We start from the raw sequence: 23,352 nt of genomic DNA, 5'->3' as shown, positions 1-23,352 counted from the left end.
GAATTGTGCACATAACCAAAAAGACTAATCGCAGGCACGTGACGCAGGCTACTGTACCTATGTTCGAATTGCCATGTTGACAGTGATAGATAAATAGATTTAAATGCATTTACAGACGCTTTTATTAAAAGCAACTTACGGTGCATTCAGGCTAACATTTTTTACCTAAAGTGTTCTCTGGGAATCGAACCCACAACCTTGTAATACTCTACCACTTGAGCCACAGGAACACTTTAAAACAAAAACGGTGCACTCACCTGTTTCCACAAAAAGATGTCCATTTCGTTTAACTTCCAGGAGACCAGCACATGTATGGCAGACAGTATAATCCCAGTGATGACCGCTGCTCTCATCCGCACCGGCAGAAGTGTGTAAATGACGTGGATGAAAAACACGGTCCACCAGATGCCTTCAGACGCGCTGCGCGGCTCCACGAGCAGCACACCGATCACCTGCACAACCAGCACCACCAAAATGAGCACATAGCACACTATCCACATGTGATCCTGATGGAAGCCGTTCCTGTTGCACACGACCATCAGCGTGAGAACGAGTAAGATTACCGTGGAGAAAACCACCACGTAAGTGAGCTGCAACAGCCCTCCAGCGAAGTGGAAGCCCAGCATCACCGCGCACACCAGCACCAGGACGAACATCAGCATCGTCAGGCTGCTCTGGTTGAGTCGGAAGAAGTAGCGCTGGTAAAGCCTCTCCGACTTCTCCGACTGGAACTTCTTGGATTTGAAAATGTGCATCACGCCGCTGCAGCACGCGCTCATGGAAAAGTTCACTTCTGGCATCAGCTCCTCCTCTGGTTTGGACTTGGTTCTTCTGTCCTCCAAACCCAGTTCCACGGATTTGGGTCTCACTTCTCCATCTCGGTACCTCGGGGAAGATCTGTTATTGTTGCGACTCTCCTCCGCGTGTTCCTGCCAGGCAGACTTGGATCTGAAACTAACCCGGCTGACGGTGGTCGTGGCTCGGCCCGGTTGTCGCTCGAAGTCATCGTCCTCTCTCCACCGACTGTTGGACCGTATGAGCGTTTTGCAGGATCTGGCCGAGTATGGACATCCGTTCGCCAGGGACTCAGACTCGCCCCAAGCGGATCTGAGCTCCGTCCCTCCCCTCGGTCCAGGAGCGCCAGCGCCGGGTGGGCTCACGCTGTTAGATCTGGACATGATCTCGATTACTACATGCAATATATGACTTCAGGGTGCGAATTACAGGGAGTTAGACTTCCTTATTAACTCTCCGAGGGAGGTCAAAGAAAACGGTCGTAAGTCTTACAAGTTTTGTTTTTACATACAAACACGTTTAGCAGTGCTTTCAAATTTCAGAACCACGCAAGTTAGTCAGAGTGCATTAAAAGTATAGCCTCGCGAACAGAAACTACCTTTGCTTGAGGAGGAAACCACAGCAACAGCTGCTTATCGGCTGTTTCTATCAAACGATGCATAACTACTGTTGTTATTTATCAAGTTACTATATGTAACTTACTATCCACAAAATATACATTTAAAAAGCCGTCAGCGTTTTGTTGTTGTGTACGAGAAATTACGCGAAACGAACCAAAACGGATTACGGATCTTTTAAGTAAGTTTTTTCCAATACTGATTTAATTGAAATATTCTCACACTGTATACAAATAAATATTAAACTAATCAACCATGTATATATGATCACAAATATATAGTTTTTCCACTAAAGTGGGGATGTTTCAGTCATTACTTTGGGGAGCATCGCCTACATCAAGTCATTTAATGTTGCATTTAATAATTTTCATTGTTGTTTGACACAACGACATTGCATTTAGATGGCGATTTAAAGAAAGAAAAAAAAAAGTAAACCAAAATTGTGTGCGAGATGTGCATCCCACTGAAAACTAGTAAAAGTAATCAGTTTTTAATTTATAAAGCAGCATTTTGTATACTGCTTTTATAAAAGAGGACCAAATACACCTGTTGTCAGCTTTTTTTGAGAGAGAGAAGTACATTTTGAAAGTCAATCCGTTCGTTTTTTACATCATTATGAACACATAGAGGAATTTAAATAATTAATTAAATATACAAAGTAGTCGTTTGAGACACATCATTAGGTGGCTAGAGCATTAGATGAGGTAAATAGCAGAGGGAGTCATTCTGCGCCTCATTTCAATTCATAGAAGTGAATATACAAATCACGCAATTAGGGGATTCGACCCCCCTGAACCTCCCAGAGGAAATACAAATCAAAACGGTTGTTAAAGTACTAAAACCATACAACAGTAGCCTATATATTTTTATATTAGCAAGTAGTGTTCTGTTTAAAAAGTATTTTAGGTTACTGATATTTGATAGTGGCTCCAAATGTCAATTTGCGTTTACGCGAGACGAATCTAGAAAAAATTCGTTTAAAAAGTCAAGTTTTTCCCCTTAAAGTCATGGTAAAATTCGCACACTGCTTAAAATGACCGCATTATTTAGTCCAAATCGATGAGAACTGACCCCACGTCCATCACGCCTGATCCACGTTTTCATGACAGAACAAACAGTGTCCGCGAAAGTGTGGTTTGGTTTGAGCTAGAGGTGCAGAGCGCGACTCCATGGTGCGTAACGTTACGGATTGATGCACTGATCCACGCAAGCTGTACACCTGTGAATATGTACCAGATGATTACATGATCAATATTGCTGTGGAAACTTGAGCTTTCCGACGTTCCTGCATGATAAGTTGCGTCTCCCCAGGATGACCTCCCACGTGTCCTTTAGTGAAGGGGTCTTCCTCCGTGCTGTGCAGATAGAAATCTCCAGTGCTCTTGGTGCAGCAGCAGCAACATCACCAGCGCTGGCGTCTAGAGGAGAAGATGAACTGTCACGCGAGAGGAACGTCGGATCCGCGGTGCTCGCGCGGAGCTGCGTAATAACTGAGCTGCACGTCCTCTCCCTGCAGATTCTCAAGACCGAAGCAAGCAGAATTTATTAACTGTTATCCTCCCTTTTGGTGCTTCTTGTCTTTGTATTGCCATTCAACCAAGTATGATCTTTAGAACCCGCCTTGCGTGCGATCCTATTGGATAGCGATTTGCACAGTTGTCAATCTTTTTTATTTTTATTGGTCAACCTGTGTGTCAGTACAATAGTGATTTGGATAAGAGGGCGGGACTATCCGCACAGCTGTAAATAAGGGAGATTGGGGATTTTTTGTTAGTTTGGTTGTTATGCTAATAAAGTATGGGTTTTATATTTAAATAAATAAACATGGGGGATCAATAGAGGTAAATATTTTTATATTAGAACACATTTCAGGTATAAAAGTATATTTTTATTAAACCAGTTATCTTTCCATTCAAATATTCTAAATATTAAGCCTTTTCCTGGATGTTTTATGTAGCCTAAATATGAATAATGTGCATATAGTAATGTTATTTTTCTCTTGGCTATACTTTTCTTTTTTAGTTTTTAGAAATGAAATCATTCACTTATTCTTCAATGATTCAACAGACAATACATCGTTTTTTCCCCTAGCATGGGATAAGTTGTGTCAGTTGTTTATCGACCCAGTGTGTTGACACTTTTTCCATTTCAAAATGCAGGATTCCGTCATCTGGCAAAAGCTGTGTGAAGAGCATTCAACTTTTCCGTGTCGTTTCGAGAATACAGAAGATCTTGTTGTTTGCAACGGAGTCATGCTTCCTCGGATTGTGTTTTTTTTTTCATAGGTCTCATGACTCCCATCCTTTAAACAGATGAGATGCAAATACAAACCCTAAGGAGAACTGCTTTTGTGCCACTTTATTATGAGAAAACTCAAATATAATCGAAAATGAATTCATGTTTAAAATCAGACATAAAGCAAGGATTGTAAAATTAGCTTAATTTAACAAATCAGAAAACTATCCTATCAGAGAAAACACATGAAGTGACCAAGTGCAAACAGGCCCTATGATTTCAAACTGTGCATATGTATTGGCACGAGCACTTTTTTAAATTGTGTTCATTCGGCTTTCCACACTCTTCTAAATAACGATTAAACCACATCAGGGTTTTATTAAATTTCAAAATGCAAAAGCAAAAATTGGCTCCTTTTTATCTTCTAAACACCAGATACATTTCTTAATTCTTATTCTAAATCAAATTAAATCAAGTCAAATAATATATATATACTGGACTTAGCATAAAAGGGAGATGCATTGTTTTTAAATAGCTAAAATCAAACCCCCAGGAAGCAAACATTACCCTTTAATAAAAAGGCTCATTTCTGACAATTGAGCTCACAGAACGTGTTCAGTCAAAATATCAAAGATAGATCTCTACTGCCATCATGTGAAGGAAGGATGAATAATCCCCTTTATTAAAATACTTTATAAGTCTACAAAACCTAATATGTGTTTAGTTGTATATTGAAATAAAGTGAAATATATGTAAGAAACACACAATACTTTCAATATACTAAAATACGAGGAAGATAAAGCACTCAAGTTTAAAGAATAAAAACAAACTGGCTTTGCTTCCCATGTAATGTTTATTGTAAATATATATAATCGTATTACTATTCATACAAAGTTTGCTGGTCCCATGCAGAACTTGTATATCAAAAGCTTGACAATGATGTCATTTTTATTTGAGTTAAGGGCCATGCTTCTATTAACCAAACTTTAGCCACACCACTTTTACATGCAGTTGTTATTCAAAGTTGCACTCCATTCATCCCATGCTCATCTTTCCTAAATAGGCTTGTTAAGGGAAACAGGCTTACCATTTTATTTGCAAAGACTCTGTGTAAAAGTGTGGCTCACACTTCAATAAGAGAGACTCATTTGCATTGGGAGGGCTGAAGTTGACTGTCACAATTAGGCAGAAGGGCAATGAAGCGTTAAGTTAGTTTCGACTCCCAGCTTTCCCTCCACATTATTAGATTTGACTCATTAGAAAAGTATGACTGGAGGCACTCAAATCCAATTGGCCCCCATTAGCCAAGGCTTGTGCTCTCTTCTGCGTGGCATGCGAGTCTCTCTTAGCCAAACACTTCCACATCGCCAGCCATAAAAGCTCCAAAAGTGTCAGCTGCAATCTTTTTCTACGACAGAAATGCATATCTTGTACATAAGTAGTATTGACTATGAGGTCCGACCCAGCAACTCAGTCAATTTCTTTGGGTGATACACCTCTTTTTTGTTTCCGCAAATGGCCACAAACCAACAATATACATCCAATACTGAACAAAACAACCGATTAACATTGATCCTTTTAGAAACACAAAACAAAAAGAACAGTAATCATGATGGGAATCAGTAGACACGCAAGTAGTGTGAAAGTCAAGAACGGTTTGAAGTTATGAATTACACTCAAATATAAAGAAAAGAAATGAGTTGAGTTGAGAGAGAAACAGAGATTTAAGTAAAATAGATTCAAATGTCTGAAATACAACGTACAAAACACACCACACAGGAAAATTATGAGACATTTCTTCTGGTTAAAGCCACCAGATGCAGCTGACTGTATTTTTGCCCTTTATCTGAATGATATTTGCTACAATATTTTGTCTGTATTTCTACATCTAGAATTAAAAAAATGTTGTTACACAGCAGCTGATGCATTAGTATGGTAAAGACATTCCTCTCCCTTTAAACTGAGGAAAACACATTTGTGTAGTTACAAGATCCCTAAAAATCACCAACTGCAACAGTTCTGGACCAAAATAGTATCATTAGCAATCGTTCTGCTTATCTGGCCTGTTTAATTGACAAGAATGCCTTGTCTTGCTTTTTTTTTAAATAAAAAAAATCAGTAGTGTGGCTTTTAAAGGTTATCCGCTTGTTTCTGTTTTCGGTGCGATCAGTCTGCTGTGTGCGGCAACGGCAGGGCGAGTTATTCCACTTTGCTGTACTCCTCCACGTGCCCCAGAACTTTCTTCCTCTGGCGTATCATGTGGAAGTAGAGCTGCGGGAATACTGAGGAACACGGACAAAGAAGGTCATTAACAGGAACACAGCTGTTCATTGACAAGACAAGAAAGAGCTACAAGAGATTTTGAAGCTATACGAGATCACCTGAGGAATCGGATTATTTACAAATGGACCACATCAAAACAAAGCATTTGGAGAATACGCAATTCATAATCTCTTTAACCGGGAATTAAAACGTACAGGGGATGTAGGAGATCATGACGAGGATGAGGAAGGTGTGGTAGTCAAAGGAGAAGTTGTAGTTGTTAGGCAAGAAGATGGAGTAGAGCCCTGTTTTCTGCACGTATGGCAGCGCGGCATAAATCGTCAAAAGTTCCCCTGTCACTCCCATGGGGTACAGCACAAAAAAAAATGTGTACCTGTGAAAATATGAAGAGCAGAGTATATAAAATATACTTTTCTATCAAACAAAGGCCAGACAATACACTTTGAGGAGCTCCACCTTGCCCATTTGATGAGGTAAGGCAGGTGGTTGAGCAGGCTGAAGGTGTAGAAAGAGTAGCGGATGATCTCCGTGACCGTCCAGGCCACCACAAAGAGGAGAACACTGTCTTCACTTTGGACCTAAAATGAGAGAAACTGTAAGTCACACAGGGAAGAGACAGAAGAGAAATTTAGTCGGGAACCATGCAGTTATGCGCAATTCACTGAAGCCACTCGACACACAAAGATGGACCGCTGAGATGATCGGAAACGGAAGCACTTCAAAAAGCATTCAGGCCCATCAAAGGCTCCAATTTCGCCTCTACACACATACAGGCTTGAAAGGAGGTTATTTTAGCAATAGAAACATTCACAGGCACACATGGACATGTTACATGTTAGTATTATTTCTCGCAGGAATAACTTACAGAACTACACACTTCAGCTCAGACTTCTTTCTCTGGGATAGACAATCAGAACTTGATTCTTAGTTTCAATGAACTTCAAATAAATAACATTGTTTTCTTCACGCTAAAATTCTACTAATACAGGATTTTGGCTTTTGAGGAGCACTGAACTATTAAACCAGCTGTTGAAATCCACTAGATGGCAGTGGACAAAAGTCAATGAGACAAACAGAGAAATATTGCTCATAGTGTTGTTATAGGGAACATTAATGATAAAGAGAAATTTGAGAGATTGATGTTATAATGATACTGGATTTGTATACCCAGGTTTTAACCAGTGAGAATCCCTGATATCATCATTATTAAAAAAATAATCAATAATATACCAAAAATACTGTAGGTCACCTGAACAATTAAAACATCCGTGTTTTAAAACCAAACTAAAACCAAGATTAAACTATATAAAAGTTTTTGCTAATTGAAATACATCTGAAATAAAATAAATGATAAATATTAGATAACTATAAAAAAAAAACTCACATGAAAAGTAAGTGAAATAAAATAAAAGTTAAAGTATTAAAATGAATAAAACTTAGAAATAGAAATTTGGAAAGATTAAGTGTATAAATGACCAAACAGAAAAAAATCTTTAAATGTTTTAACATTTAAACTAATAAGAAATCCAGCAAATGTAAAATATTAATAAATTGTATGATAGTCTATAAATAGTTCTAAAATAACACTGTAACATATGCTAGTTAAAAACATTGTTACTCAAAAATGAAATTGTTGTCATCATTTACACACACTCATGTTGCTCCAAACAGCTGCTGGTAACAACTACATTTTTCCATACTATGGCAGCTGATGGCTTGTGGAAGCGGTTTGGTTTCTTCAAAATATATTCTTTTGTGTTTAAAAAAAAAAAAAATTCAGATTTACAACAACTTGAGGGTTAGTAAATGATGACAGAATTTACATTTTTAAATGAATCCCTTTAAACATAAACGTACTTCTCTAACGCTGTGCGTTACTGCCCATGTAAGGAACACCCGTGACATCACTTGGAACCCAGTCAGGACCACCGAGGAGGGAACAATTCCTTCAAAACATTTCAAATGTTGAGTTAAGAGATCAATCCTATTTTTGCAATGTAGGCTTCATCAGAATAAAACTATGAGTTGCAATAAAGCAAGCATAAAAATAATCTTAATTCATTACATTAAATATAATGAGAGTGACATAATTCCCAGAACTTGAATAATTTAAGAGAGTAAGGATGGTTATGATGTAACAGAGAGTGCTACAGGACTGGTTGTTTGCACTGGGAAAGGTCACATTAAGCCCCAGATAATGAGGTGTGGACTGTGAACTCTACGCTCCACGGGTGCAGTGAGACTCTTTATCACATTATCACTGTCAGACTAGCAGAGAAACCAGCCCCCTCGCTGATGATGGAAGTGCTGGGTTAAAAAAAGCTTGCCTTGTATATCCAATCTGATCTATATATTTCACCTAGTGCATATTTATAGTCGAAATTAATAAGATACTGTTATTAGCAGCAGGGTGCACTTACCCACGGCACAATGCAATATCTGTGAAGAGAGCAAAGAACAAATATTATAAGGTGCACTCAGCCTCAAGGAATTATCATTTTTAGCATAAAAATAATCAAACAGAACTCTGCAGGGTGAGAAAATAACATACATTTCCAAAATATGAAATCAGCCAAATAAAACAACCATTTTGTTTGGTTTAAAAAAAAAAGAATAATAATATAAAAAAAAGATATATAATATATAAAATTTATTTATTCATTTTCATATACTACCATTCAAAATGTAGGGGTCAGTAAGATTTTGAAAAATATTTTTAATGTTTAAGTCTCTTATGCTCATCAAGGCTACATTTATTTGATCACAAATTACAGTAAAAACTGTAATATGAGCAAAATTTTACAATTACATTTTTTAAAGTAGCTAAATTCATGATTATGAATGAATTTAAATGAATATAGCTCACATAACTCTCACCTCAAGGAGGGCACCAGTCTGAAAGTATTTTAAGGGCTTCTCTATCGGGTAATAAAGACCATGGTAGCTTCCTCTGGCAAGGTATGCTCGAACCAGACCAACAGCAATGACCAGCCATCTAGATAAGAAAGATTCGTAGAGTAACTCGTCCTTGCTTTGAGAGAGGAGGGCATTTCCAGGATGCACACAGGTGTGGAACTGCATGCAAATCTCTCACAACACAGCAGTTAACAGTAAATAGTGGCCTATAACAGTTAGCCTTGTCGCAATAATAAATATACAGACTTATCGCATAATATATGTACATGACCTTACCTCAAATGGTTATAAAATGACAATAATATTGATCATCGCAATTATTTCTGGGGCAATATATTGCACAACAAAAGGCCTGATAATGGTTTCATTTAAATACATACAGCACATTTATTGTTGTTACATTGCATTGTATACATTTTCTTATGCAAAATGTACAAAGGAGCTTGTTTCTCAAAACGTATATTTTTCTGTTATACCTTCTTTTACAGGTGCATCTCAATAAATTAGAATATCATCGAAAAGTTCATTTATTTCAGTAATTCAACTCAAATTGTGAAACTTGTAAATTAAATAAATTTAGTGCACATAGACTGAAGTAGTTTAAGTCTTTGGCTCTTTTAATTGTGATGATCTGGCTCACATTTAACAAAAACCCACCAATTCACGATCTCAACAAAATTAGAATATGGTGACATGCTAATCACCTGATCAACTCAAAACACCTGCAAAGGTTTCCTGAGCCTTCAAAATGGTCTCTCAGTTTGGTCCACTAGGCTACACAATTATGGGGAAGACTGCTGATCTGACAGTTGTCCAGAAAACAATCACTGACACCCTTCACAAGGAGGGTAAGCCACAAACATTAATTGCCAAAGAAGCTGGCTGTACACAGAGTGCTGTATCCAAGCATGTTGAAATAAAATTGAGTGGAAGGAAAAAGTGTGGAAGAAAAAGATGCACAACCAACCGAGAAAACCAAGCAAAGTAAAAAAGATTCAAGAATTTGAGTGAACTTCACATGGATTGGACTGAGGCTGGGGGCAAGGCATACAGACGTGTCAAGGAATTTGGTTACAGTTGTCGTATTCCTCTTGTCAAGTGACTCCTGAACCACAGACAATGTCAGAAGCTCTTTTCAGATGAGAGCAAGTTTTGTATTTCATTTGGAAACCAAGGTCCTAGAATCTGGAGGAAGGATGGAGATGGAGAAGCTCAAGTTGCTTAAGTCCAGTGTTAAGTTTTCACAGTCTGTGATGATTTGGGGTGCAATGTCATCTACTGCTGTTGGTCCATTGTGTTTTTTTTTGAAAACCAAAGTCAATGTAGCCGTTTACCACTTTTGCAGGTGTTTTGAGTTAATTAGCTGATTATAGTGTGGCACCAGGTGTCTTCAATATTGAACCTTTTCACAATATTCTAATTTTCTGAGATACTGAATTTGGGATTTTCCTTTCTGTCAGTTATAATAATCAAAATTAAGAAATAAACATTTGAAATAAATCAGTCTGTTTGTAATGAATGAATACTGTATAATATACAAGTTTCACTTTTTGAATGGAATTAGTGAAATTAAAACAACTTTTTGATGATATTCTAATTATATGACCAGCACCTATATGTGCAGCACTTGGTATAAAATGAAGACAGAAGATAGAAAAGCATCAATACCATGATACTAGCAGATGATACTTTGTCTGAATATCACCAAAAACAAACAGCATTTTAAAATCAAACCACTAAAGATAAAGGACTGTACTGTAATTTCCAATTGAAAATAATGCACATGGTACATTACCGGACAAAGTTTAATGTCCCAGTAAGATATCATGAAATGATCTTTAACTGAAAAACAACGACTGAATTGCATCAGCAAACTATTCATGTTTGCACTGCGAAAATGTAGCAAACCCGGTTTGGTTAGTGTTGCTGCTAAAGCTGCATTGAGAAGTTCAAATAATTTGAGTGAATCAGTTTAATCGAAAAGCTCGTGTTAATAAACTGGTTCCTCACTCACAGTCGAGTGATTTGCAAACTATTCGGTTCAAACGAATCTGAAAAAATAACGATTGCAGAAAAACAATTCCCATCCAAGAAAGCAATAATATTAAGTCTTAAAAGTTATGTAAACATCGGTAGTGATGTTTTTTTTTTAACTCATAATTTCAGCTCAGAAATATTTGAATAAATTAAATTTGCTTTGTTTGATTGGATTACAAGTATCAAAACGACACGTGTGTTTTTTTTTTAGTTGGGATATACTTAGATTCGATTTTAAATAATTATTCGAAGGATTTTTATAAGTACTCGCTGTTTGTTTTTGTTTTTTGTTTTTTTGTTTTTTTACGTTTCAAAAATGCAGCAAAAATAGATCTAGTAACGCTTTGAATATATATACATTTGCACATTTTAAAACAATGTTTACAAATTGCTTTCCATAAGAGAAATACACATGTATTCACAGTTTTTTTTTTACTCAAATATAGCTATTAATCACTATTTCAGTTAATTTATGTTTATTGATTTAACATCCCTTCTCAGAACCCAGAGTGATTTAGAAACGAACAGGTTCTACCGAATCGATTCGTTCCCGAAACTGACATAATTGTGCAACAGTTTCGGGGTTACGATTACGAAGACAGTGCACTTCTATTCACTGTTTACCCACGGTGCTACATTTAAACTAACAAAGACAATAAATCCTCTTCTACGTCCATTAAAGCCATCTAACTGTAAAAAAGAACAATTCATTCATGCAACCAATGATCGCTGTCAACCAGCAGCCCAGAAGAGGCGTGTTAAACAGGCGTTAATAGGATTTACGTTGCATTGCATTAGCAAAAATATTCAGAAGAAATTTAATGTATTTTTATTTCAAGCAAACGGTGTTAAATCATGCAATATAAACCCAAAGGGGAGGTACCCACGAATCTGTCAACCTCTCAGATAGAGCACGCTGTCTGAAATCGAACCAATTCATTCTTACTGTCACGCGCTCGAGCACGGAAGAGCTTTTGATTTTCATCATACCCTGCTGTCATAACCACGTTGTAAATGACCAGATACGCCGTGGCCAGCGTTCCGGGTCCCTTTTTCTTCTTGTTACTGGAGTCAGTGTGCGCTGTTCTGCTGGTCCCCATGGCAGGTGCCGACATGACTGAACTACCATTAGAAAGAGAGGATCACGCGATGGTCCCGCTGAGTGAATGAAGGCGTGTGGCCTTGCTGACATGTATAGAAGGTGCTGATGAATGGAGCGCCCCCTGGCGAGCACACGGTGTAAATGATGTCCTCTCTGCTACTCTATTACAGTTTAGATTCGCTTATCCACGGACATGCTTAACAACAAAAACAACACGGTTTTTATGAATATACTATAAATATTGATTAAAAAAATGATTTTGTGTTACAGAAATTTCAGAAACATTAATTCCAGTCGCTAGATGGCAGCGCGGGTCTCGTGCTCAGAACGCACTGGTCTTTAAAAGGACTCAACGTACGTGCCTTACGGAAATATAGAGTTATAAAAACAAACAATGACATCACTTCATCATTTATTTTTGTGGTGTTAATATAAAGTCTAAATATAACTTAAAATCTATAATCGTTTGGCTATTGTGACACGTATGCGATTTTTCTGACAGGCATTGCGTTTGCCTACTAAGTTTACGGAAGAGCAACTGGTGGAAGTGGACGCAGTTTAATGGATGAGAGAACGAGAAATCTTCGATTTACGTAGATAATACGCTTGAATTTAACCTTCAATAGATAGAAAAAGGTCTCAGAATGCCTTTATTCGGCCAAAACCCGTTCGACCAGGATGTGGGTGAGTTTGACAGTTTTGTTTTTGTCGAAGTGATGTGATATTGACAAGTCAGTTAACAGGGCCTCGCTGTCAGATCCTATAGATCTAAGTTCTTTTGTTTTGTTTTGTTTTGTTTATTTTCTCTAATACTCTCAACCCTGATATGTCTTATGTATCGGGATTTAACTATTAAAGCTGTCAAACGTAATTAGTAGAATTGACACCATACTTGCGATATTGTTGCAACTTTTTAGATTAACATTAATCATTTTCATTCTGTCAAAAATATATTTTGAGCTGTTTGTACAAAGTTCATCATAATAAAATGTCAATGTTTATTATTTCAAGAATACTTATTTGTAAAAAAAATGCCTTCATATATATATATATATATATATATATATATATATATATATATATATATATATATATATATATATTATTTATATATATTATATGCCGTGATATTTAAATATTTAACTACTAATAATATACTATAATTACTAATATAATTAATATAACATAGTATAATACAATACATACATTTAATTAACAAAACATAATGTAATATAAAAATTTAAATCTAACATGAAATATTATATAACCTTCCTAATACAATGCTATTTCAAAATGCTTAGCTTAAAAAAAAAATCCACAATAAATAAATACATTTTAAAAAAAAATCCAATAAGCATGAATGAGTAATGGGAGTTAATTTATCAAAAGTAACACAAAATAGCATGTACATTGTTATTTTCATAGTTTTGTCCTTTAATACCTTAGTGTGTATGAACTTGTGACACTGTACGTTCCACTCTGGAGGAGCTTAAAGCACTTGAGTATTAGTAATTTTATTTCAAGCTGTATGTTGCTGGATGTTGCAATGCAAATTTCCCTATCGTCATTTCTCGAGTTAGTCATTCAAATGCACCCAGCTGTTTTATTCTTGAAGGAGGGGTAAAATAATCTATACTAGTGGATTATCATAGAAATGCTTGTTGTGCATGTTGAGACAAGCTGGATGTGCAAAATAACAGGCACAGTATTGTGTGTTTATGGCTTTTGAGTGGTAGTGGTCGACCAATATGTGTTTTTTGACAGCCGATGCCGATATCTTGGAAAGCAGAGGGCCAAAAGATATGATTTTGTAAATTATTATTATTCATATTTAAGAAATTTTAAATTATTTGAAAATGGATTAAAATATAAATGTGTAAAAGAAACATGCTTATATTTTAGTTGACAGTATATTTCACAAATAAATATTCAATAAAAATGTAATAAAAAAAAAGAATGTAAGCACTGTAACCAACAGGGCACAAAGTATTCTGGGAAGTTTGTGTGCACTGGGAATCATATTTTTCAAATAAAGCCAGGTTAATACTCATTTTACATACAGCACTCAGTTAAAATGACATGAATATGACAGTGGGCAAATGCATAAAGTGCAGTATAATTTGAGCATCACGCAAAGAACACGCGATCATGCTGTATACACACGCACACTTCACAAGCTCTCACAGCTGGATTCCACTAAGTTTGCAAGGTTTGTGAAATTAAATGTTTATTAGTCATTCAAAGATTTGTTTAAATTATATAAATGCATATTTGTTTAATGCTGACGGCAAACGAGAAAGTATTATAATATTTGCCTTTCTATTAATAATAGGCCTAATATTAAAGCATTTGTTATAATACTTTCTGTATAAATTAATTTCTTTGTTTAACCATTCTATCTGATTATTAGACAGACTTCTATCTGTATTAGACCAACCGTTAACGACGACGACGAACGAGAGAGAGTGTGAACTGTGTCCACTCGGGCACTGCCGCTCTCTGCGCCGTCAAAATAAAAGTCCCGCCTCGAACACATCGGCAGATGCCTCTATCTGAAAAATGACAAATATCAGCCTTGGCAATATATCGGTCGACCACTTCTTTTGAGAACATTGTTTTGAAAGTATAATTTGGATTTGTTTCTTTAAATGCTCATTTCCTTTGCATTTTCAGAGAAAGCCACTAGTGAAACTAACACATCAGAGGACTGGGGCCTCATTATGGATATCTGTGACCGGGTCGGAACAACTCCCAATGGGTGAGCTGAAATCTCATTACAAACAAGATTTTAATAACTATATGTTTGTAATGCTTATTTTAGTAACAATAACATTAATGTTGCTTGTATGCATCGTTTTTCTTATGTAGACACATTTTGTGCTTTATTAATTTGTATTATTTTTTTAATTTATTTTTTTAATCTTAAAAAATGGTGTATCTCTCAATAATATAAGTATGTTTGTGCCCCTTTTTGTCATTTTCTCATTTTTCTGTCATAGTGCAAAGGATTGTCTCAGGTCAGTCATGAAGCGTGTGAACCACAAGGTCCCTCATGTAGCCATGCAAGCATTAACGGTGAGCTCTTCATCTTCTGTTGCCAATGACAGAGTTTAGTAAATGATTGTGTTAGTTATCACAGTGTTTATGTTCTTAGGAAAGTCAACCTGTTTATGGCATGCAAATAGTTACTGTGCAGAAGAAACTTAAGCTGTAAAAGCTTAAAAAAAAAACTCCAGAGCGCATCTGGAAGTGATTTCTGTCGGCTCCCACTCCCCAACATCTCATCCTGCAAAGATTTCCCACTCTGTTTTTAGATAGCTTCTTTCTACAAAATATAATGATGATGATAATGTTAATGTTAATAATAAAAAAAGCTTTAGTATTAGTAGTATAAATCTTTATTATGATGTCACATTTATTTAACATTTAATGGAAGTACTAACAGAAATAGGAAATGTTAGAAGTGTTCAGTAATGACAATAGCAATGATTATTATTTATTGTAATTATTATGAATCTTTATTTTGTGTCTACATTTCATTTACATATATTTAAAGAACAAATAAACAAACAGTTATGTAAAATGTTACAGGAGTGCAATAACAATGTATAATAATAGTCAGAAATTAATTATTATTGTTAATATTAATCTTCATTATGATTACACATTTCATTTACACACATTTGAAGTATTACAGAATTGTTACAAGTGTGCAATCACTGTTTGTGTAGAAAATTGTTCTTAAATTGTCATGGAAATCCTGGAAGTATCGGGCAGTGGAAAAGTCATGGAAATATCTTCAAGTCAATATATATTTGAATTTACCCATTCACAAATGAGCAAATCAGTCTAAATCAAAAACATTTTTGAATACCACCATTTAGAAATAACAGGAAAGGTCTTGGAGATTCATCGATCATGAATGTTTTTTGATGCAAATAATGGTTCCTGAAATGTTGCTGTATTTTCCCTGTTTAGTTGCTGGGTGCCTGTGTTTCAAACAGTGGAAAAATCTTTCACCTAGAAATCTGCTCGCGGGAGTTTTCCAGTGAAGTTCGTAGTGTGTTAAACAGGGTAAGGAACTTCAGCTCACTGTATAAATGATATTGAAATTACATAAATTATGGCAAATTCCATTGATAATGTCTGCCGTCCTCATTGTCTTCTCCTCAGGTTCACCCAAAGGTTGCTGAGAAACTCAAGGCCCTGATGGTGGAGTGGAATGAAGACTTCCAGAAAGACCCGCAGCTCAGTCTCATCAGTGCCACCATCAAGTCCCTCAAAGAAGACGGAGTGTCCTTTCCCACCGCAAACCCTCAGGTATTTCTCCTATCAACTAATAACGTGATCCTGTTGGATCTGACGGTGTGATGTCAGCTGTCCATAAACACCAGTGCTGATAGAACAGACAACAGCCGCTGGTGCTTGGCCTAGATATATGACCCTGTCATTTGGCTGGGTTTACTTTCATAGCGATAACTTTTTACATCCTAATTTTGCATAGTTTATTACTTATTCTGTTTGTATTTCCTGTATTGGTAGGTCAGAAGTATGTGTATCACCTTGTTGTCATGCCATGTCTGCAGTGGAGGTCATTGCAATGTTCTTCCAAAGTTTCTGTGATTTTAATATTTTCAAATGTTTGCATTTTCAAATGAAGAAAATATTTTTGTATATGTATGCATTTTGTATTTGGTTTAATTTCTGAATAAATATATTATAACTTTATATCATACAGTTACAAAACCATTCAAAAGTTTGGGGTCAGTAAGATTTCATTATTATTATTGTAATTTATTTTTTTTAAAAGGATAATTAGTACTTTTATTCAGCAAGGACATTCATTTAATTAAAAGTGACGTGTACAATATTACCAAAGATTTCTTTTTGTAGAAAATTTGTTATCTGTCATAATATTTAACATTATTACTGTTAATAATAAAACAAGGTTTTTATTTTTGTTTTATTTTGTGGTGATTTGTCTTTAGTTTTACAATTTTGTTCAGTCAATCTTTGAAATTATGTGTTTTTAAAGATGATTAAAACTTTTAACATCAAAAGTTCATAAACAATAGTCAGTCACCTCATGATTTCTGAATTAATCATGTGACTAAACATGACCACTGTTTCTCACATGAAATATCTGATAACGCTTTAGCCATTTAGGTTAGAGGCGAATAAATCAGCCGAGTGCGTCTGGAATGCTAAACCCTGTGTGTAAACTGGAGACAGAATGGAATTTCCTGTCACATATTTGCCATACTGCCCTCACGGCCCATAAGATTTCAGTTCTTTGTCGTTCTCCTTCATTTATTCACTCATCCACTATTATATTGTTGTCACACCATTTTGTTTTAATAAAGGACAAGTGCATGAAAACATTTATGTTGCTGTTAATGAGTATCGACTACATAAAATAGGTCACTAGACTTTACTGTGTGACTCAAATGTCAGTAGTGAGTCAGTAGTTACTGATTGGTATCAGTGTTTTTGCTATTATTTTTATATATATATGTGTGAAATTGAATTTAATTGATTGATTGATTTTTATATGTAGGATTTATATAGATAAAATGTATTTTTTGCAGATCAGTTCTGATGTGTTTTTATGCGATCTCTTCTTGCAGAGCTCAAGCACAAAGCCCAACAGCACATCTGCCACCAGCAAAACCGTTGATGATGATGATCTGGCCAAAGGTGAAGGCTGTGCATGCTAACATACTTTCATATCATTATTTGTTATTGCGGTTTATTTATACCTGATGAATGTTTCTGGGCCTCTGCCGAAGCATCATAAAAACTTATTTGACACTAACTGTAGAGTCACTGTAACTATAGTCCTCTTTACCTAGATAATGAGTGTTTTTATTTTGCTTGCAGCCATTGAGCTGTCCTTACAGGAGCAGAAACAGCAGGCAGAGACACGACCCCTAGCCATGATGGCTGATCCACCCTACAACACCAATGGAGGGAAAGAGTCACGTAAAGTGCGTGCCCTCTATGATTTTGAAGCGGCTGAAGACAATGAGCTCACGTTTAAGGCTGGAGAGCTCGTGATCATCCTTGATGACAGGTAAACTGATTGTTAAAGGAGATTATTTTTAATTAATTGTATCAATTTCACAATCAATATAGTGTTAAAGTTTAAACTATTTTGTGTGTCTCATAAAAAATGAAAAAAAAATCTCATAACTCATATAAATAGTCCATTGGGAAATAATGTTGCTGTTATCCAACAGTGATCCAAACTGGTGGAAAGGAGAGAATCATCGAGGAGTAGGCCTCTTCCCATCTAACTTTGTCACCACCAAACTGAATGATGAACCAGACCCTGGTAATACACTTTATAACCTGGATTTTTGTGCGGGAATAATACATTTGAATATTCAAATTGCACATGCATCTCTCCCGAATTCTTTTTCTTACAGTGATGTATGTAGAGAAGAGCGTAGTTCCAGAGGAGCCCATTGTTGAAGTCAAAGCTGAGCCTGAGCCTGTGTATATAGATGAGGTGAGCGCTGATTGATCTTCGGCCACATTGATATGTAATTGATATAATCAACGGGCTCTTGGTGAAGTCCTCTTGTCTTATGTTGATTGTTGACTCTGTTCTCTATAGGAGAAGATGGACAAAGCTCTGTACCTGCTCCAGAACACAGACCCTGCAGATGCCTCACCTGACAGCCCTGAGTTGTTCACATTAGAAGGTACTAGGAAGGCCCTTCATGTGTTGCTCATGTTTAATATTGATTACATTTATATGTAAAAAAGGGAGATTTTTTTTTTGAGAGAGAGAGATTGATTTACTTTGGTCAGAAAAGATAAAAAAATGTAAATTTCCTCATCCATTGTTAGAACCACATACACAGCAACATGAGTTAGTTTTCTGCAATTTACTGCCAAGGTAATAAAATGCAAAGTATAGTGTTTCATTTTTAAAATTACAATATGAAAAACTTTCCAGATTTCCGATCATCATAGTGTTTTATCACATTTAAACATCTTTGTTGTCAAATGTTACAACAAAAGATCATTGAATCTAATTTTCTGCCCTTTTTTTTTTTTTTTTTTTTTTTTTTTAAGATGCTTGTGAAAAGATGAACCCAATGATCGATGAGAAATTACAAGAGATCGACAGGTTTGTTGAAATCAAAACTTATTCCAAAATAGGTCGGCTGTTTTTTAGCCATTGCATATGAGGAAAAACACCTTTCTCTGATTCCCGCAGAAAGCACTCAGAGTTGTCCGAGCTGAATGTGAAGGTGCTGGAGGCACTGGAATTGTATAACCAGCTGATAAATGAGGCTCCACTTTACAATGCATATTCCAAAATGCAGACTCTCCAAGGCACTTACCCTGGAGCCCCTACTCCTCTCACGATGCAGGTTGGCTTTTAATAGACAGTTGGTGCCAATTTAGTCCATGGTATTTTGTGACACAAACAGTTCTGTTTGCATTATTCTGAATCGGAGTTCTGATTCTGAAAATCCTAACTTTTGTCTTTTAGGGTTATCAGCCATCTGGAGCCTACATGTCCTCTGGTGTTCCACAGGGATACAGTCTTTCGGACCAAGCTGGCCCTCTCTGTTCCCTTCCTCCTTCAGTCAATTCAGTGTCTACAAACCAGCCAGCACAACCTACTTACATCAGGTAATCCAAAGGCGTCTTGTTAGTGTCCCTCTAATTTCAAAACAACTTTGACCTTGTTTGCATAAATATGGATTATTTCTACTAGGGATGCACCAAAAATCGTCTAGAAATGGCATTTTCCTTTTTTGTCCAAAAGAGAAATATGGCCGAAAATATATGACTCGCTCTCCTTTTAGCCGTCGTAACTGCATGGTGTGAGGCTTAACTTTTTTTTCTTTTCTTTTTTTTAAAGGGTCCTTTTTTAAACAATAATAGGGCCATTTAAAATGTTCTTCTTAATTTTTCTGGTAATCAGATGTAGGCATAAAACAATTAAATTTGATCCTAATCAAATGAAAAACCCTTTTATTTTTTGGCAAACAAAGTGCTGCACAACAGAGGTTTACTGTTAAAATTAAAAAGAAAACACATGTGATTTATTTCTTTTTAAAAATAAATATTTATTAATATTTATTAGAAGTAATAGTGGTAGCACTGTTGTTACATTGAGTCTTAAGACTGCTAAATAGTAATATAATTTCTTCACGTTAAAATACTTTTATTTTGACAGGTTCCCGTGAATTAAACAATAAAATGAAGTGACTCTCAGAGCAGCCGAGCATGAAATTTGTGTATTCATATCATCATAGTGAGACGTTAAAAACACTGCAAGCATCGTCAACGTTTGTGTAAAAAAACAGTGCATTGCACCATCCATCATTCATTCATTCATTCATTCATTCATTGCGGAACTTATGGTGCCTTTACGCTTGTTGTCAGATGCTTCCACAGATATGTAGTGTTACTATGGACTTTTACCTGAGCATTGCAAATCACACTTTGTTTCGAGTTCTTGTCAATGGCATCTCCACCATGAAAAGCACTGAATGAGTGACAGGTTTTCTGTTGTAACATTGCGCAAGGTAAATAAGAGGGTGACCTCTAGTGGAGAAGACTAATGATATGATTCACATTAATCAGATCTTCTTTTAATTGTTCGCTGAAATAAATTCTGGAAAAGGTTTTTTTTTTTTTTAAAAACGATCAATTGTAAAAAAAAAAATTTTGCCAAGCCTTAATTAGAAGCCCACTGATTTTATGATGTTGATATATTGACATTTTTTATAATTATCAACATTGGCCGATACATTTTTCTGTTTAGGTGATAAGTGTCAGTAGTGGGACTTCTATTTTGACAAAGATGTACTTGCCAACAGCCTTTTTTTTTTTTTTGGATGCTTTTGTTTAAAATGTATCATTCTGATAGTGGTGTTTGGAAAACTCATCTTAGATAACTGCAAATTGCTTATTTCTTGCAGCGGCCCCATGAATGCACCATACGTAAACCAAGCTCCCGGAGCCCCCGCTCATTACCCACATCAGATGGGCATGGGTTTGGATATGTCTGCCTATCAGAATGCTAATTCTGGTCTGCCTCCAACCTCCTATCCAATGTCAGCTTCAGCCCAACCTGCCCCTCATCAGCAACAAGCAGCCTTCTACCAGCAACCCCTTCTGTAACGCTGTACAGCAAGTCTGACTCCACAGCCATCAATATTCAATGCAAATTCCAAATGGTGAAATGAGGTTGAGAGTATCTTTCGTCTCTATTGATGACAAGAAACATGCAAGGATTCATTGACATTTGTCTTCACGGGACAAAAGGAAGCAAACACTTCATTTTCTCTCCCACTTACTAACCCATTAAGCAGTTTAGGGCAGAGTTCAGGGTCACACTAACCATAAACACCATTTTTGTTGTCTTGTGATAATCACCAGCAAATTCTTCTTTTTTCTGATTGAGAATTTAAAGATAAAATGGTAAAATGCTCAAAGTGCATACTGTCCCTCATTTGAAGAGACCATTATTATGATTAACTGTTGCCATTTCCATTTATTTCTGACCCGCAACTTTAATTTCTTGCCTTTCAAAGCAAATGTGGGGTTTTATGCATTATAGAGAGAACGATTGTAGAAGAAGATTATACATGGATGACCAAATCTGCAATGATTTTATGTGCCAATACTCAGAGCACTCCTATAAACTCCTACAATCAAATTGGCAGTTTTAGGTTAATCCTGCTGTTAGTGATTCTAGAATTATGGCACAGATTTAGAAGGGGCAGCTGGGTACAGGATACATGTGATATTCATAGATTCTTTTGCAAACTGTGCTTTAGAACTGACGATGCAATCCCTTTATGGTCAATCCATATATTTCACTGTATAATGATATTTATAATATGCAAGTACCGCTTGTGTTCGCTGTTGTTTGATTTAATTTAAGGCATGTAAAATTGCATACGGTTTAATTTTTATTTGGTCTATGACTCCTCAGCTGAAAAAGATCAATCAGTTGTTCTTTTGCTTATAATGTATGTGAAGAAATGTGCTTTTCGGATATACCCACCCATTTCTTCTTAACCAAAATGGGAAAATGTGTAATTCCTTTAACATATAGACAGCTTTTGTTCTTGTTAAAATGGGATTAATGTAGTTAAAAATAAAGAAAATAGCTTTTTTTTTTCATAAACAGCTTGAAAAAAAGATATTGTATATTAGATGTTAAATATCTGGCTTTGTCTGTATTGCACCTTAACTTTATAAACATTTATTTACCACCAGATGCCTTGTTCTTTCACGAGATGGAATAAACATAGAAACCAATTCAAAAGACTTTATTTCAAAAGCTGCTGGATTTTGGTAAACCTGTTTTAAGAGATCTAGAGGGAAATCTGTATTGTATCTCATGGACTCAGTGTTTTGTAACGTCAAGATTTCTTTGTATCCTGCCCTGCTCATTTTTCAAATTCCTTTTGTAACACAGTGAACTCTTCTAGTCTACAGAAAATAAAAACTACCCGTGTTTCAAAATTTGCTTTTCTATAGTTGCTACTTTCCCAGTGTTCCAAACTGATCTCCTCTCACGTGATTTGGAGATACTAAATGTTAATTATTCATTTCTATTTTACATAATTTGTGCATCAAAACTGGTTACATTTTGTAATAATCTTCTTGCACAGCTGATATGCTACTAATTATCAACCTCTTGGGTGAATCCTCATAGAATCTGTTGGAAAAGCAGCTATAGCTGTGTATAATATAAATCCCCCTGTAATTTAACATTTCCTTGTCGGCTCTTAAAAAAGACATGCCCTTCAGTAATTCTCTTGTTTTTCATCTCATATTCTGATCAGTCAATACCTAGGAGGACACTGAGATACTTTATTAAAATGGTTGTTATTAATAAAATGGGTCACACATTACATTAGCATTCATTTTACAGTATAATCATTTTAATTATTGAGTAAGAGAACAACATCAGAATAGGTAATGAAGGTATTCATTTGGCTGCACTGCCTTCCAACAGTCTCTTGCAACTACACAAAATTTACAATTTTTTTATCACCTTAAACATTTGATCTTACAGTAATCATATTAAGACATTTTTTTATGGTATACAGTCAACTAATTACATTTTTTTATGTTTTATTTATTTATTTATTTTTTTTTGTCTTAAATTACATAACGTTAGATGGCAAGTGAGAAGGTTTTGAAAATATTCCTAGCACCTCGTGTATTAACTTATTAATTATTATTTTATTGTTGAATAAACCATTTCACAAAATATGAAAATAAAGAATAAACCATTTCATTCGATATGAAAATGTGTCTTTCATGACCTCTGTTGAGCTGCTTCACTGTACAGTAGCTCGTGATGCTGCTCTAGTGGTGACC

General features: G+C 35.8%; 3 protein-coding genes across 4 annotated transcripts in view; 1 reads left to right on the top strand and 2 right to left on the bottom strand.

The window, feature by feature from the left end:
• LOC113053059 (adenylate cyclase type 5-like) overlaps positions 1-3,263 on the bottom strand; it is a 75,280-nt gene extending 72,017 nt beyond the window's left edge. For both annotated transcript variants that reach the window (XM_026217713.1, XM_026217714.1), the window contains exon 1: positions 258-3,263. In XM_026217713.1, the coding sequence (XP_026073498.1) occupies positions 258-1,178 (921 nt within the window). In that variant the 5' untranslated portion in view covers positions 1,179-3,263. The remainder of the gene's footprint in view (positions 1-257) is intronic.
• Positions 3,264-4,482: 1,219 nt separating this feature from the next.
• On the bottom strand, positions 4,483-12,134 carry LOC113053058 (very-long-chain (3R)-3-hydroxyacyl-CoA dehydratase 2-like). Its single transcript, XM_026217712.1, has 7 exons — positions 11,874-12,134; positions 8,808-8,925; positions 8,351-8,369; positions 7,788-7,876; positions 6,387-6,508; positions 6,125-6,303; positions 4,483-5,929 (listed from the first exon to the last, which is right to left on the bottom strand). The coding sequence occupies exons 1-7, from the start codon at positions 11,996-11,998 to the stop codon at positions 5,847-5,849; spliced, it is 735 nt and encodes a 244-aa protein (XP_026073497.1). The 5' UTR covers positions 11,999-12,134; the 3' UTR covers positions 4,483-5,846.
• A 495-nt stretch (positions 12,135-12,629) lies between these two features.
• Positions 12,630-22,491, top strand: LOC113053057 (signal transducing adapter molecule 2-like). The gene is made up of 14 exons (XM_026217711.1): positions 12,630-12,669; positions 14,659-14,743; positions 14,985-15,060; positions 15,964-16,059; positions 16,159-16,305; positions 17,613-17,682; positions 17,866-18,058; positions 18,225-18,319; positions 18,414-18,496; positions 18,605-18,692; positions 19,069-19,123; positions 19,214-19,370; positions 19,493-19,635; positions 20,934-22,491. Exons 1-14 carry the CDS (start codon positions 12,630-12,632, stop codon positions 21,133-21,135), a joined length of 1,530 nt encoding a protein of 509 aa, XP_026073496.1. The 3' UTR covers positions 21,136-22,491.
• Positions 22,492-23,352: the final 861 nt, after the last annotated feature.

Source organism: Carassius auratus, chromosome 34 (genome assembly GCF_003368295.1).
Source record: "Carassius auratus strain Wakin chromosome 34, ASM336829v1, whole genome shotgun sequence".
Lineage (NCBI taxonomy): Eukaryota > Metazoa > Chordata > Actinopteri > Cypriniformes > Cyprinidae > Carassius > Carassius auratus.
The sequence above is the reverse complement of the archived record's forward strand: the minus strand, read 5'-3'. Positions and strand labels throughout refer to the sequence as shown.

Coding starts and splice junctions, on each gene's coding strand:
- LOC113053058 (XM_026217712.1), bottom strand. CDS start 11,998: ATGTCGGCACCTGCCATGGGGACCAGCAGAACAGCGCACACTGACTCC. Junction 6,304..6,386: donor TACCTCATCAAATGGGCAAG/GTGGAGCTCCTC, acceptor ATATTTTCACAG/GTACACATTTTTTTTTGTGC. Junction 5,930..6,124: donor CATGATCTCCTACATCCCCT/GTACGTTTTAAT, acceptor CGTGTTCCTCAG/TATTCCCGCAGCTCTACTTC.
- LOC113053057 (XM_026217711.1), top strand. CDS start 12,630: ATGCCTTTATTCGGCCAAAACCCGTTCGACCAGGATGTGG. Junction 14,744..14,984: donor GTCGGAACAACTCCCAATGG/GTGAGCTGAAAT, acceptor TTTCTGTCATAG/TGCAAAGGATTGTCTCAGGT. Junction 16,060..16,158: donor TTCGTAGTGTGTTAAACAGG/GTAAGGAACTTC, acceptor TCTTCTCCTCAG/GTTCACCCAAAGGTTGCTGA.